The 16,083-nt window shown below is 40.1% G+C and overlaps 1 protein-coding gene across 7 annotated transcripts in view; it reads right to left on the bottom strand.

Annotated features, from left to right (window-relative positions):
* The window catches only part of ERC1 (ELKS/RAB6-interacting/CAST family member 1), a 252,432-nt gene that overhangs the window by 10,545 nt on the left and 225,804 nt on the right, over positions 1–16,083 (bottom strand). For 4 of the 7 annotated variants that reach the window (XM_066319392.1, XM_066319387.1, XM_066319388.1 and 1 more), the window contains one exon: positions 7,627–7,713. Coding sequence is in view for 3 of the 7 variants with exons in the window: in XM_066319384.1 (XP_066175481.1) it covers positions 7,525–7,713 (189 nt within the window). In the remaining 4 variants the exon portion in view is untranslated. Of the gene's footprint in view, positions 1–7,524; positions 7,714–16,083 lie in introns of those variants that run through there. The other 3 variants (XM_066319384.1, XM_066319386.1, XM_066319385.1) reach the window with 1 other exon arrangement.

The following is a 16,083-nucleotide window of genomic DNA, read 5'->3' as shown; positions in this document are numbered from 1 at the left end:
TCACAGAAAAAAATCCCTAACAATTCACCATGAATTCAGCCTCTCTGTTCCAAGATATTTCCAAACTTATTTAAAGATTAGTTGACATTCAGTGTCATGTGAATGGTACATATGAAGATAACTTCATGGATAAGAAATAAGATGCTATGGTTTTATATGCACACTGGGTGAATTGTGCTGCTGCTCTGCAGAACCTCTGTGGCCTCTGCTTTTCCCACAGTGAAAACAAGGCAAAATTAAGCTAAGATTCTTTACCATTTATTTCTACTCCCCAGTGTGATTTTTGTCTCATTAACAATGCCACAGAAACAGTGATGGAAAAAAAAGCAAACACAGATAAACTGGCATCTCATCTTGGCCTCTGGACAGAAACCTGAATACAGAATATGAAGAGCTTGTGAAGCAGCACAAAAAGATAATTAGTGAAGAACTTCTATAAGGTTACAATATCAGGAAATAGAATTATATTTCTCCAAAGTTCAAGTGTTTCTGGATCAGGTTATGGTTAGTCTGAAAAATACATTTAGAGCTTAAAGTAATACAAGTAAGCATCAATAAGAAATTACACTGATTTTATCTAAACCTTTGTTTTGTCTCCAGTTAAACTTCACCGTAGCTCAGGCAAATGGTCAAGAGCTTTTGCATCTACCCAGACAAATCAGTATAAATATGTGTGTTTGATGCAGCAAGAGCTAATTACATATAAACCTTTCTTTCTCAACTATATACCTCTAAAAAAGCAAAAAAAAAAAAAAGGATTATGAGGTTGGGAATCCTGCCTGACAAATTTCAAAAACAAATAAAGAAATTTCTTTAATGTAAACCCTTTAATATTTCTACCTTATCTGGAAGTTTAGGGTTTATGTTAGCTCTTTCGAAATATTTAAAAAACATGCATTTAAAAATAAAACAGTCTTGTCTTTTTAAATAATATCCACAATGCCATAACACTGCCCATTTTTATTTTTGCATGGAATTACTAATTTTAATCAGAATATATACTGTCAATCATTAACATGAACTATTCCAAACTTGAAAAGAGGTATGAAGCCAAGCAGAATCCAGAGCTCAGCATCAGAACTTGCTGCTAAGACAAAAAACACGAGGAGAGGTGTGCTGCCCTTGGGAAAAAAAGGGAACAGCTCAGGGTGGTACCTTCTGCTTGCAGGCACTGCTCCAAGTGAGAGCACTCTCATTTTCTGACACACCACACACACACAGAATGTTTGGTGATGTCCTGAAATCAGTGGTTTTCCCTTTGCACCTCATTTCAAGTTAGGAATTGTTAATGTTCCTGATTGATAGTATGTATTTTAATTAACATTATCAATTTCATGGACAAATAAAAATGAATGATGTCACAGCATTATGGACATGGTTAACTTACAGATAACATTTGTGATTTTAACCAGTATTTAAGAGCTATGGCACTGTTCTCATCCTCACCCAAATCATTAAATATAAAAGTTTAAAATGCTTTAAAATGTAACAATTTTAGAGAGTTCCCATACCCATTGCTTTCTCAACCAAACTCAGGAAATAGATTTACACATGCAGAAGGATATAAATTGTTGCAATTATTCCTTCTAATTTCTAACAGAGACCAGAAGTGGACTGTTTAACTTTAAAATACAGTATGCATTCCCATAAGATTACAAATTAAAAATAAATGACATAAATCAAGTGGGGAAGATAACAAGCTAATAGAAGAGCAGTCAGAGAAGGAAGACAAGGGTAAACTCTGAAGTAATAGAGTAATTTAGAATGACTAAATGCAAATCATAGCAGAGCAATTTCTTTACAGAAACTAAGTTGAGTAATTCCTCACAGATGACACAGAAGGCCACAAGCAGAATCTGAACAAAGTACACAGGATGTTTATAAAATGGCTGTTTGTAATTTAGAGTAAAGTTTATCCCACTTGCAATGTTGTTTGTATAACAAATCGAAATACGTGTTGAATATTTTCAGAATTTAGCCATCAAATATGCAGTTTTAAAATGAAATTTGACAGCTACAGGTAAGAGGTTTGGTGTTCTTTTGTACAAAAAGCTTTCCCTTGCTCCGTGGAGACTGCAATGTGAATGAAGTGCAAGGTAAGTGGTTCTCCTTGGAACCAAGCCAGGACTGTTTAGCTGACACAGCAGGTTGTGACTGCTGCAGTGAAGTGACATTATCACCTTTTTCCTTCCTCTCCTTCGGGCAGCTGAGCACAAAACGCATTCCTGATTTCTTGGGAGAGGATTAGTAAGCAGGAATGCCTAGAGGGTCTGTGCTTTGGCTGAAGCTGCTGCACAGGGAGAGGGGAGACAACCTTCCTGCACAGTGAAGGCTCTTTAATGATCATAAGGATTATTCAGGAGTGCCTCTCTGTCACTCACAGCAGAGCAGCCACAGGTGCAACCCACAGCAGGTGACTTCTGAGAGAGCCCCTGATGGAAATGTCACTGCCCAGATCTCCAAGACTGCTGCTGATGCCCAGGTCAGAGGGCAAATGCTGCCAGGAACGTCTCTGGGGAAGGAGGGAGAGGCTGAGTGTGCAGGGAACAAACTGGGGCTTGGGGGGCAGCAGGAACAGGCTTCCAGCAGCCTGAGGAGACCAGGACAAGCTGGACATGGCTGCAAAGAGCCTCTGATGGCAGGGAGCCAGGGGGAAAGATGCCTCCTACTCCTAGGGTTAACAAAATTGTTTTAATTGTAGAGATCTTCTGTTGGAAGAGATTTTTTTTCCAAGTATCACAGCAGGACCTATTGAAAGTAAGAAATTCTCCGTAATACAAGATTCTGCACATTTACAGCTGGATTTGAGATGCTAAGAAACACTGTTGATAGTCTTTATTAACAAATCTAACACTGCTGCTTATGATGCCTTAAGTTTGAGCTTCCATGTATTTCAGGTTCTGTGCTGCCCAGGGGTGCAGTTCTGAGCTCACACTCAGTGTCACTCAGCTCTGCACACAGCAGGGACACAAAACAAATCCTTCTCCTGCTGCACACCAAGGACAACTTTCAGGCCCAAAAGCACAAACAGGGGTGGGCTGGAGGGAGGAACAAGAAGGATGGGACCTCACAACCTGCAGCTGGAATTGGACAATTAAACTCCAAGATGCAAATGGACCAAAACTTATTAAAGTGTGAGACCTCGTGACCATTTGTCCATTTTGTGACCATTTTGGGTCCACCTTGGGTGTAGCCCTGGTCGGGCTCTTGTCCTGCCCAAGGTGCATCCTGGAGGCCTTTCAATAAATCCCTACTTTATTCTCTGGCTCTGCCCAGTGTCTGTTCCAGGTCAGCCTTCCCAAGGCATCACCTACTTCTCACACCTGGTTGCTCTGTTTGCTTGGCTCTTTTCACCTTCTCACACTGCTGCCTCTCAGCCCCAGAGCAGTGCACCACCTTTGACACAATGAAGTGAGGATTTTCAGCAAATTCCAGTTTCTACTCCGTTCTTTTCTTTTGTACAGATAAGAGCAAAATAAAACCCAAACTATAAATCAAAGTGTGGACCATATAATTATGTTCTTAATGCCATTTCCTTTCAGAGAAGACTAAAATCCCACACTTAGAGGAAACTATCTGAAATGTGAAACACAGCAGTCGTTCTACAGAGCTCAAGGATATTAACATAATGATACCTCTAGGACAAAGGGAAAGAAAATATGGTATTTAATAGAAATTGCTAGGATAATGCAATCATTTCTAATGAATGAATGGAATTTTTATTTCTTAGTGTCCAGACTTGGAACATTCCTCTTTTCTTCTGGTAACTTCAGGTTTTTTTTTAATAAGAAAAGTCAAATAGAACACGGACTGGTTGAAGGATGGCAGTTCCAGAAACATTACTGGGTAACTTATCCGGGGACATTGGGTCAGAACTGATTCAAAGGGACATTTTCCACCACAGGAACAATCTAATGACACAGTTCTGTGCACTTTAGATTTTTTACCACCCACAGCTTAGTCTAGTATATTATTTTAGATTAAGTTTTGAGACACCATATTCTCATAAGTACTGCCTTCAGTTCTTCATTACAAATGGACCAAAATTTTAGTACAGTAAGTCAGCCTTACAAAATGTCTTTGATAAAATTCCAACAAAAAATGATATAGTGTCTTGGCCCCACAGCTTGATTACAATCAATCTTCCCCAGGGATGTGGTCACAGCCCCAAGCCTGACAGAGTTCAAGAAGTGTTTGGATAATGCTCTCAGGCACCTGCTGTGATTCTTGGGAATGCCTTGCACAGGCATAAGAGTTGGACTCGATGATCCTTGTGGGTTCTTTCCAACTCTGCATATTCTGTAATCAGCTGAAGTCACTAAGGACTATCACTGAACTTAATGCTAGTGTCAAGACACTATTATGGGTAAGAAGCATCAATTATCAGTCAAACTTTGAGACTACAAAGTTATTTATGTGGCAATAAATTCCCCTGAGATCCACGGTGTTGATGCTGGCAGATACTTTTCCAACAACTATTTGTACATTAGTGTCTGTGGGTTACTGTGGATGCACTGGAAGAGTGAAAAGGTAAAATCTACTTCATGTACCCGTTTTATCTACCAAAAGAAGTCACAGGAAACTCCTGCTGTTTGTACCTGAGCCTCCCCAACAGGTGTGAAAGATCTACCAAGGTTATTGGCCATGATGAAACACAGCAAACCAATCTTTGCCAATGAAAGTTGCTGCAGTGGGAAATAACAGCTCCAAAAGCAGCACTAAGAAAATGAATTCTTAACTATTTATAAAAAAATCCCAAAACAAGCAAACCAAACTAGGTAATCTCATTGGTGAGAAGTGGATACGTTGGCATCATGCTGAAATATTATTGGTGTTGGTTAAATGTATCCTCCCTAATCATGTTAGCACTTCTTAACATTCAAGAGGATTAATTTTTTCCCACTGAGGCTTGTAAAGCATTATCTACAGAAGATCATATTGGAAGGGACAGGAGTGAATTTAATGCACTGGATTTGAAGTAATTTACAAAACTCATTAAAATTCCGAAGATGCAAAATGGGTGTTCTGTGATGGGCTTCTGCAAATCTGGAGAACTGATTCCCACCCCCCATGGGAATACTTAAAGCACAAAGGAAACTCTGCAGATAGAAACAGAAAAGCTCCATGGCTTAAATGAAAAGTCTGCTTTGTAAATTGAAATACATCATTAGTTTGTGTTTTGCAACTGAAGCTTCTTAAATACCATCTGAGTGAGTATGGGAAAGCAGAAGAGACAGCTACATTTTATTTTAGCTGACATTATTTATGCTTGGGAATTGTGAATGGAGAAATAACTTTAAACAACTGTGGTGACAGCAGTGCAGAATTAAGACAATAATGTGAGAGGACAGAAAAAAGAATTCTTTCTCTTTCCAGAACAACTTAGGTAGTTCCCTTTTCTCACAATTCCTCACCATGCTTTCTTTACTGTGTAACCCATACACATTGCTAATGGACTAGCAAAGTTTTAATGGGAAATATTATTTTTGGGCTTACTATTCAGAAGAACTTGACAAAGAAAGCCTTTCCTATTTTCTTTACCCACATGCCTCGATCAAACAGCAAAAACCACCTGTGCCCACAGATCCTGATTATATATGAAGACCACCACAGCTATAATTACTGAGGCAATTTATTTCAGGGATATCCAAGCTTTGCCCATATCCACTCTCATTTTCAGAGGTGCCTCCCACACATGCTACAGGTTTTGTCACTCACTGCTTCATCCCAATCTGACAGACAAGGTGGTTCAAAATAATGTGCCTCATGCTTTGATTTATACCACAGGAGCTGTAAGGCTTTAATAGAGGAGGATGGCATGCATAAAACTGAAGAAATTGGAATCCTGTATCAGCAATTACAGAAGCCAGGAGGCTCTGAAGGGCAAAGAAGTGTGTCATGCCTACAGAGGCACATGTAGATATCCAGGGAGGCACAGAGCACATGCTGAATCATGGTACAGAAGAAGACAGGTACAGAAAGAGAGCCTGACTGTCTTGTACCATCTGTTACAGACACATTTATCTCCAGAGCTGTGCTCTTTCTGAATTTCCAGACATGCTTCTGTTGGCTTCCTGCAAGTTGGCCGCTCTCTCCAATTTTTCAACCAAAAATCAGTCTTGAGTCAAAAGTTCAAGGAAATTAGTTTTAAAATCACCAAGGAAGAAAACCAGAGCTGAAATGTTCAAGATAGGTTCAAGAGATGTTCACTGAGCCACAAATCCCCTTTTAACTGTCTAGGCCTTACACTTGTGTGTACACTGGATAGAGTTTGGTACAAAACACATGAAAGTAAATAGTGAAAGACTTGGAATTATAATTCAAAGTCAGGGTTGAAAAGACAAAACTAGTCACATTTAGTTCTGGTACAAGCTCCTTGCAGTAGTTTAATTAAAAAAGAAAACAACCCAAATGCATTCAGTAATATAGAACTAGACTAGTGAAGTAAAAAATTGAAAAGAGAAATAGGAATGAATTAGAAAAAAGGTTGTAGGGAACAATGAATTATAGTCCAGAAACAAGAGAGAAAAATCTGTCAATGAAGGGATTAAGGAAGGCAAGACATTACCAGAGCTGGGAGAAAAGAAGATTATTTCAGTAGATGATTTATAACTTGATTGACAGCCTCTTGTGGAGACTTCATCGGACAAACTCTTATTAAACCCTTTCAGTTCTGTATTCTAAAACTCCTGGAAATAGACAGTTGGGTTTCTGAAGTCACTGTGTGTGTGTGTGTGTGTATAAGCAGGGCTGTATCACATCCAGTACACTGAGTCCAGTCTTGATTCAGGAATGCAGGTAAGGTGGGTAAGTGGTAGAAATTACTGGCAGAATATTCTGTAACAGCAGGTAAAGACACTGCATTCATTTATAGAAAAGAGACTCATAAAAATGTGTCAATTAAAATATAAATGGCTTATATAATTAAAGTGATATTTAGGATCTTGATGACTCTACATTGAATTATAGAGGGCAGCTAAAGGTTGTTAACAGTTAAAACATGGTGTCTTGCAATTTGATTTCCCATGAGTGTGGAGATGCATGGCCTCAAGTACAGATAAAAGAGCAGATGAATTTCCATAATAAATAATAAATAGCCTTTTTTCAAAGTCATTGTCTTTTATCAAAGACATTTTGTAAGGCTGACTTATTGTACTAAAATTTTGGTCCATTTGTAATGAAGAACTGAAGGCAGTACTTATGAGGATATGGTGTTTCAAGACCTAATCTAAAATAATACACTAGACTAAGTTGTGGACAGTAAAGAATCTAAAGTGCTCAGAACTGTGCCATTAGATTGTTCCTGTGGTGGAAAATGTCTCTTTGAGTCAGTTCTGACTCAATGTCCCCAAATAATAAATGATAAAAAAAATTATTGACTCCTTTCATCAGCTGAAGAGTTCACCTTTGGTACCTGCTTTCTTTCACCACTCGCCCCACAATCTCACCATTTCGGTGTGGCACACCAGCAAAGCCTAAACCAGCAAGTTCAGGCCCTGGCGGAGCACCTGAGGGCAGGCTCACCTGCTCGTGGGTCATGGCGTGCAGCTCCCTCTCCCAGGCTGCCTGGTCCCCCTGCAGGTGGTAGGAGGCGGGCGGGGTGAGCCCACGCAGGATCAGCGGGTCGCGCTCGTGGCACAGCGCCGTCAGATGGCCGATGTACAACTTCAACTTGCTGCGGTTCTGGTCCAGTTCTAACAGGGGCTGAATTATCTGGAATGAGAGAGAAGAGGTGTGAGAACAGCCTGAGACACAAGCAGCGATGAAGGCAAAGATCAGCCTCTAAGGCACAATCTTGTCCAGCTTCACAGCGGCAGAAACCTGAGTGCTCTTTCCCTCCTGGTCCATAACGTACCAACCTGTCACTATAGGACACAAAATGAACGACACGCACACACCCAAGTCGCCAGGGCAAAAAGAGAGAGGTTTCTTTTTCTACTTCAGTTTATATGGATTTTGAACAATGACCATGGATTGGAGCATGAGGTTGCCACCTCTCCAACCACACTGGTCAAACTAGAAGTCCATCAACTGTCCCTCCTCAAGAGAGGAATGAAAAACAAGGACTGTTACAATACCATCGCTTTGTTTCCATGAAATACTGTGACAAACTCCACTACAAAAATGCAAACATCAGAAGGTTGAAAAAGATCAGGGTGACACCAAGGACATTGGGGAAAGGGTGCACTGATGACAGCTGTGTGATTAGACGGGGAAATAATGATGACATGGGTGGAAAATGAAACAATATTAAACTGAATGCATTGACTCTACAGATTATCTAACAGTACTTCAGTTTAACTACTCCAAAAAAAAAAAAAAAAAAAAAAAAAGATTTTTCCTGTCTGTCCACACCCTGCCCAAAAGCAATATTAATATACATTTTTATCTTGTTTTTCCAACAAACATTTCACTGCAAATTAAGTATGCAATAAACATGTTCCAAAGAGAATAGTTTCAAATGATGCCAAAACACAACAATTCTAAGATGAGTGCATCTCTACTGTAGAAATTGGATAGACACATATCTTCACCAGAAAGTTAAAACTTAATTTTTTATAATATTTTACATAGTTAAGGTGTAGTCTTCTATAGTTTTGAAACTTCAGTTTCATCAAATAGGCCAGATTCTATATAATAAACTAAAAAGCTGGAATCAAAAGACTTTAATAAAGTACTATTTTATTTCCATGTACTTTACCCAGTCTGAATCTAATCATCATTCCTCAATGCAATCCAAAAGAGTGCCGTCCAGTTCCCATAAAAAGTATCCGAAAAGCTATTTCTCATTTTTTTAACAAAAATATAGAGCTCAAGTGCATAAATACCTACTGGGCATCCTTTGTTGTGACCTCCCACAAGAATACTGCTTCATTTGTTCTAGATGTCTGTGGGCACATATTCAAACTGAAGTAATGCAAACCTCTAAGGTTTGCAGCTGATGAAAAATTAGGGAAGTACTGTGCGACGGTGCACCACAACAGTACTGGGCTTAGGACTTCCTTTCCATAAAACCAGGTGCTGGGCAGGGAGAGCTGAGAAGCCTTGCCAAAGCCCTGACAGCTTCTCCTGGTGTTCCCAGGCAGAGGCTGCACCTGCTGTCTGTTACTGGGCTGGGCATATCTTTTCTATGGGACACCGCTGACCCGGCTAACAAATAAGGAGTGAGATAATCTCCGAGACAACAAAACAGGGTGCTGGCATTGCTTTCAACAAAGACTTGGGCTTTGACCCCTCTTAATAAGGCTGTCAGGGCTCACTAATTTTGTTTCTAACACTGTTTTACATGGATTATTTTCTGCAGAGTGTGAGGATCTGGGAGGCATGGCTGAGCAGCTAGCTAATGTCAGGCTCTGTGTCCTGCCCAGCTCAGCAGCCCCCACCAGCACATCTGGGTGCTGCCACAGCCACAGGGAGAGGAGACAGGCAAGAAACCTGCAAGGGAGAGAGTGAGCTCATGTGCTTAAGTAAAAACCTGTGCAGCCTTGGGGCAACCTCTGTTTGCAGACAGAAATACACATATAAAAATAATGCTCTGTTATAGCAGGATGGGATGAGTGGACAAGGAGGTGGATGGATGTAGAACTGGCTGAAGGGCAGATCTCAGAGGGCTATAATTAGTGGCACTGGGTCCAGCTGGAGGCCTGTCACTAGCGGTGTTCTCCAAGGGTCAATACTGGGCCCAGTATTGTTTAACTTGCTCATCAGTGGCTTGGATGAAGGGGCAGATGCCTCCTCAGCAAGTTCACTGATGACACAAAGCTGGCAGGAGTGGCCAATCCCCCAGAGAGCTGTGCAGGCCTTCAGAGGGACCTTGACAGGTTGGAGAGATCGGCAGGGAAGAAGTGTCTGAAATTCAGAAAAGGTGACTGAGAGGGGGAGGAATAACCCCATGTACCATCACAAGCTGGGGCTGACCTGCTGGGAAGCAGCTCTGGAGAGATGGTTTCCCCACAGAGGGTAAAATGATGGATTGTCACATCTTAAAAAAATACTGTTCTATAAAAATGTAATAGTCAATGTCCAATAACTAGGTAATAACTAGTCCAGTCAATGTAGTAGCTGCCTGGTATTCTTTTCAGATACCAGTCTCTTCAACATCCGTCAGATGCACAGATTCCTGTCTGAAAAGAACCTCTCTGGATAACCTTCCTGGCTATCCTTTGAGAACAGAAGCCTTCCTTGATGCAGAGAAAGCAGAGCTATCTAGCAAGTAAGAATGGAAGATTTTCATACAACAGTTGAATTTGACTGCTCAGGGCTAAATCCCTTTTTGAAGCACATTCCTCCTGCACCCTTCCCCCTTCTACCTCGAGCTGGAGAGAGGCCAAATGAGGCGTGTGAAAGTTCTTAGCCAGCAGCCCTCCCAGAGCTGTTCACAGAGCAATCACTGCCCTCACTTGGGATCCATTAAACGCTGCCAGTCAATGGGAAGTGCCCTCCTATCTGCCTTCCTGCCAGATCTAATTTGAACTGGCCACTTAGCAGCAGGCACCGTGCTTCCCACACAGCACAGCTGCCCTGCCTTATCTCAAGAGGGTGGAAGAGCATTTGCTAAGTGGAAAAGCAGGGCAGTGCTGGGTTCATAACCCACATCGTGTTCTCATGAGCTTTCTAGGAACACAGCGGGTAAACAGACCAAACCCAGCAATATCTTCTACAGCAGCCCTCATTCATTAATTGCCCTGATAGGTTTAGGCCATCCTCATCAATGCATGGAATGAAGTCTGCTTAATGTACCCTCAACTTCAGAATATTCCTAATGGCCAGCTAAGTCTGACAACATTTCACTAAAAAAGGCAATCGCTACAACTCTGAGGCAGAAATGTGAAATGCCTGACAAATCTCTCAACCAACAAATAAAGATACTTGTGAACATATTCAAATTCAACTTGAAAACAACATGTTCAGGGTTTTTGAGATTTCATACATTTAAAAAAATCTTTTACTATGACAAACATGAGTCTAACTGTAGTTTTACAAGTCACTGGGGCAAAAAACCTTGCGAATGAAATTATCCTGCTTCTTCAGTGGTAGTCCTACTGTTGCTGGACAATGGTCCACTGAAATATACGTAACTGAATTTCAAGTTTTATATGCTAAGTCTCTGCATTTAAATACCTAGATATGCACAGCACTGTCTACTGGAAATATGCAAAAAATACATAGGTGGTTATTAGGAAAAGAAAACCAGCAAATGTCCATAGACATCTGCAGAGTGAAGAGTGAGTTTAATCAGTGTGCAATTCAGCACAACCACCAGCTTTAAATTTTGCCTTTTCCAGGCAGAAGGGTTAGTGACCTGGTCACCTTTCTCCCTGCAATCTCTTTTGCTCTGAAGGAAGCAACCACTTTTCTTTTTCAAAACCAAGGAATTAACTTTACTAATTTCAGAGAATACCTTCTAAATTTCTACTGAAAAACCCTGCAGCTGCCATTTTGAAATAAACTCTTACAGACACCCTTAAAAGCCTGCCTGCTTTTGCAGCTGCATTAGTCAGCCTTGTAAAAGTTCTCGCCTTACACAACCTGCCTTACTTGTCAGAATAATCCATCAATGTGGAGGTTGATCATGGATCAGCAGCAGTTATCTTTAAAAGGAGAAAATAACATTTTTTGCCACAGCAAGGGCAATATAAAGTGCCACCTGTACGTTTGGCATGGCAGGACTGCTGTCACACCCCATTAGCCTGACTGCCTTGCCAGCACATCCTCTGTGTGTATACACCCACCACAGAACCCTCAAGGGCAGAGTGATGCTGCTAAGGGATCTTCATTTTGCAATCAAATAATCAGTAATTTTCCTTTACTTATCCCTAAATCTCCAAATATCTGAGAGAAAAAACTCCCTGGAAGTACAGCTACATCAAGAAGAAAATAAAATAGGACCAACAAGTAATCTCAGATGTCAAAGTAAACAATGTGAGGTAAAAATGTTTTTGTATTAAAAGTGCTACAAAGAAGTGTAGGTGGAGTAAATCTGAAGGCTTCCAAGGAACTAAGTAATTTAAGAAATGATCTAGTTTGCCAGTCTGGTCTACACACCATGAATGCTCACTGTAAATCCTGCACAGCACAAAAAAAGAAGGAATTCTGAAAAAAATCGAAGCAGAAACACAAAGCACCACCAAACATCTCCTCAAAACTTCAGACTGAACATAACAAATCTGTTTGGAAACACAGTGCAGGTAGTCCTTTATCTCCTACCAACCACATCCATCATGTGAGCGTGGAAAATTATTTTCAAACTCTATTATATCCAGATGCAATTATGCTACCCAACAAAACCTACTTCCCAAACTAGCACTGCACAGGAGAAGATGGGGCCAAAGATTGTGTAAGCACATATGTTTGTTAAAAAGGAATTATTTCAAAAGGACCTGACAAATCTCTGTATACCTCCCTGTATCTGGGTTTTATTATAGATATTGCCAGGCAAGGATAATTTTGCCTCTATAGCTAAATATCTTTTATTGGGAGATATGAAAAGAAACTGAGATAGTGAGTGACACAGTCTGGAAGTATTTGCATGGCAAATTGAATTATGCCTTCTTGCTCAGACCATTTGTGTTTGTTTGGCAACAAACACAAGGGTTCAACAATAATATTGTAACCACTGAATGCAATGGAGTTTTATGAGGCATGAACTTGGCTCAGAATGTGCAAAGCTTTCCCAAATTCAGAGCAATTTATCACTGATGTCTTCCCTTCATTATTTTAAATGGAAACAGAAGAAAGTTCTCAAAAAGACACATCTTGACCTCAGTTCAGTTCAGCTCAGTTCACTGATACACAGAGACACGTGGTTTCTTCAGAAGACCCCTACACAAAAGCGCAAGGACAGGCTCAGTATTGTTTAGATTTGTTTTAAAGAGGGGAAAAAAAAGGATTTAACTCTAATGTTCATAAGTTTCTCCTCATAACCCAGAACAAGATACGTGAGGAGCTAAAAGAGATTCTGGCTATTTTGACACAGCTGTCTTACTCAGTTCCTTTCTGACAGAATCAATTAGGAAATCATTTTTATATAGTAAATTATTTTTGAAATTTTTATACACCATGAACAAATCCCATGGATTAATGATTTCCAGAGTTCACCCTCTTCACCTTGGGAAAACTCCAGACCAGAAAAAAATAACAGAAAAAACAAATCAGGGAAAGGAGTTTTGTCATTAGCTCCCTCTGTTTAAATAAAATCCTTTCCCCATCATGTAGGTGAGGGAGAGAATTGCAGTGGGTTGGTAGGGTTCCTAAAGCACTCAAAAAGCAGTTCTAAAATATTTTCATACATAATAAATGCAGAAGTGCTTTCCATGACACTGGCAACTTTCTCTCATGTGGGCTGTGGAGTGAAGTTGGCAGGGAAGCAGGTGAGGAACAGCAGGGACTGCTGGAGATCAGAACTGAAATATTGATGTGACGGGAAAATGAACTTTCAGGAATGAGATACCTCAGCAGAGCTGAAGGGGTGTTTGTACACAGCTTGAATTTTACCTGTTTACTCAGTCCTTTCCTTTCAAAAGCAACGGCATTCACTCAATCTCTTACCCCTAAATAAACTCTGCACTGTGCACCCCTCATACCTCTTCATTATTAAAATCTCCTTCATCTGAACACTTCGCCCCTGTGACTTGTGCTCCCAGGTTAAATTTTTGCATAAAATATTAAATTACAGAAAGCTGTGAAACTGGGTAGTCAGAGTGATGATGCTGACAATTATCATCAAGGAAAAGAAAAGTAAGCAAGAACATTTTAACAACTGTTTGCAGCTTGTGCATGACACTGTAGATTTGAACAGCATTTACCTGATCAAACTTTTGTAGGTGTAACTGGGCAAGTTTTGACTTCACAGAATCAGTCAGATTTTATGCTGATTTCTTCTCTATAAAAATACAGCAACTTGAGAATAAGAACAACCTGCTTCTATTTTTAATGCATTCAAGCTTTCTAGGACTTGCTGTCTACACAGGAGTGAACAAGAAAGCACACACATTTCTTGCTGTGCTGTGTTTTGTCTGATGCTTCTTCCTATGCCAACGGATAAAAGGAAACTGTCTCACACGTGTTCTGAGAGCAGAACAGGGCAGCAAGGCACTGGGAGAGTGTCCATGGCAGTGCTGAAGTATCAGGGCTGTGCCCTCTGTTCCACTGTTAATGCAAACCAGAAGGGACTTCCTAAGCAGTCTCCCAGAGAACAAAACCAGTGCTTTTCCTGTTCAGATGAACTGTAACCTCCCTGGCTCCAGGTGATGGGAATCTTGTCCTTCTCTAACTCAGGGTCTTCATTCTGCTGTTGCAGCTCTCTACCTGCTGAAAGATACTTTCAAAGCAGATTTTTGAAGGAAGTCTTTAGGAAGTCTTTTTGGAGTTGCTTGCTCTACATTCAAATGCAAAATCCCATGAATAAATACACTCAATGATACATATATATAGTTGTTCTTATCTAAAAGTTACTTTGACAATCACATGTAGTTGGAGAACCCATAGTGAGCCCACTGTGAGATGGAGCTACAAATCCTGACATGTCCATCAGTCATCAGGAACTTCACCAGCCAGGAAAATGCAGTGTCTAGACTGGCCACATGCCCCTACAGTTTTTACTTTAGTTACCATTCTCTGGAGCTTATTTTCATAGTTCATACACTGGAAAGCAGGTTTGGGCTTGATTCTTTTTCTAACATTATTCATGTCCCCTCTCCTTCAGTTTCTTTTCTCCTAACTGACAACTAAAAGGGCTTGGCTGCAGCTGCTCATCCTCTGCCTCTCAGTGTGTCCTGCCTAGGAGAGCCAGAATAGCTGGGAGATTGCAGGATCAATAGTACAGTAGATACTATAATATATTAATAATATAGTAAATGCTATAATATAGTAGATACAATCATAGATAGTATAGACTATCACACAAACTGCAAGAACAACTCTCCTGGAAGTGGCCAGAAACAAAATTGTTTGAGTGCAGAACTCCTACTTGCTACAAAGACCAAGCCACTGGTAGAAGATTATGTTCAGCTGCAAATCAAAAGAGAAAATAAGACACAGACCTGGCATAATCTCATCTGGCAGAAATGAATGATGGCCTTTTTGCAATTGTTTTGCTGAAAAGCACAAATCTCTACAAAAAGAAACCAGCCATCTGTTTTGAATGTTTTAGACTCTAAGTATCTACTTGTGTTCTTCTTTGATCTGTAAGAATAATAGGAAGACAGTGATACAGTCCAGTTACACCTCTGCTGTGAGTGTTTAATTCATCCCAGAGCTGCAGATCACAAAATTCCATCTGGAAATCTCAGTTTTATCAATCTAGGATCAAAAAGAATATGACCACTGCATCAAGATCAGTTCCTTTGTGCTCATAGAGATAACACTCTTGGACAGAGAATACATTCTTCTAACAGAAATTAGTTATTAAACAGCAAAATAATAGTAAAAAAAAAAAAAAAAAAAAAAAGCTAGCAGAAGAATTGTTCTCCAAAAGAAGAAAAGGACCAGGAGTGGAAGCTGACTGTCTGAAGGAAAGCATTCTTCTCTAACCCTCCTAAGGGTAAATTAGTTACATCATCGCATTTGAGTGCACACATTAGGGCTCTTACTAAAAGGTAAGAACCCATCCAAAAAGGAGTGGAGAACCCTGACTGTCACCAAAATGACAAAACAGACCTGGCCTCTCCCTCTGTGACGACAAGTTCAAGCAATGTAAGATTATCTCATGTAGCTGCCATCAAATTTTGCACAGATTATGTCTCCAAGGCAAGCACAAGACACTTCCACAATGCTTTTACACACCTGGATGAAAAATTGTAACAATATCATCATTATACTACATAATTAGGTTGCAGATTTTTAGAGAGGGGAAGAAATGACTCTTCAGAAGACAAGAGATGACAGTAAAGAACAGCAGACAACGGTCTAAAGAGCTTTGTCCAGCACACTGGAATGGCAGCTCCTCGAAAATATGGGTTATTTTCCCTTTTCTTGGGAAGGAATAGGATTTGGGGAAAAAAAAAAAAAAAAAAAAAAAAAAAAAAAAAGTAGTAATAAAGCCAAACACAAATCTAACACAATTTCAGGAACAATTTCAAAATG

Source organism: Sylvia atricapilla, chromosome 5 (genome assembly GCF_009819655.1).
Source record: "Sylvia atricapilla isolate bSylAtr1 chromosome 5, bSylAtr1.pri, whole genome shotgun sequence".
In the NCBI taxonomy this organism is placed as follows: Eukaryota; Metazoa; Chordata; class Aves; order Passeriformes; family Sylviidae; genus Sylvia; species Sylvia atricapilla.
The sequence above is the reverse complement of the archived record's forward strand: the minus strand, read 5'-3'. Positions and strand labels throughout refer to the sequence as shown.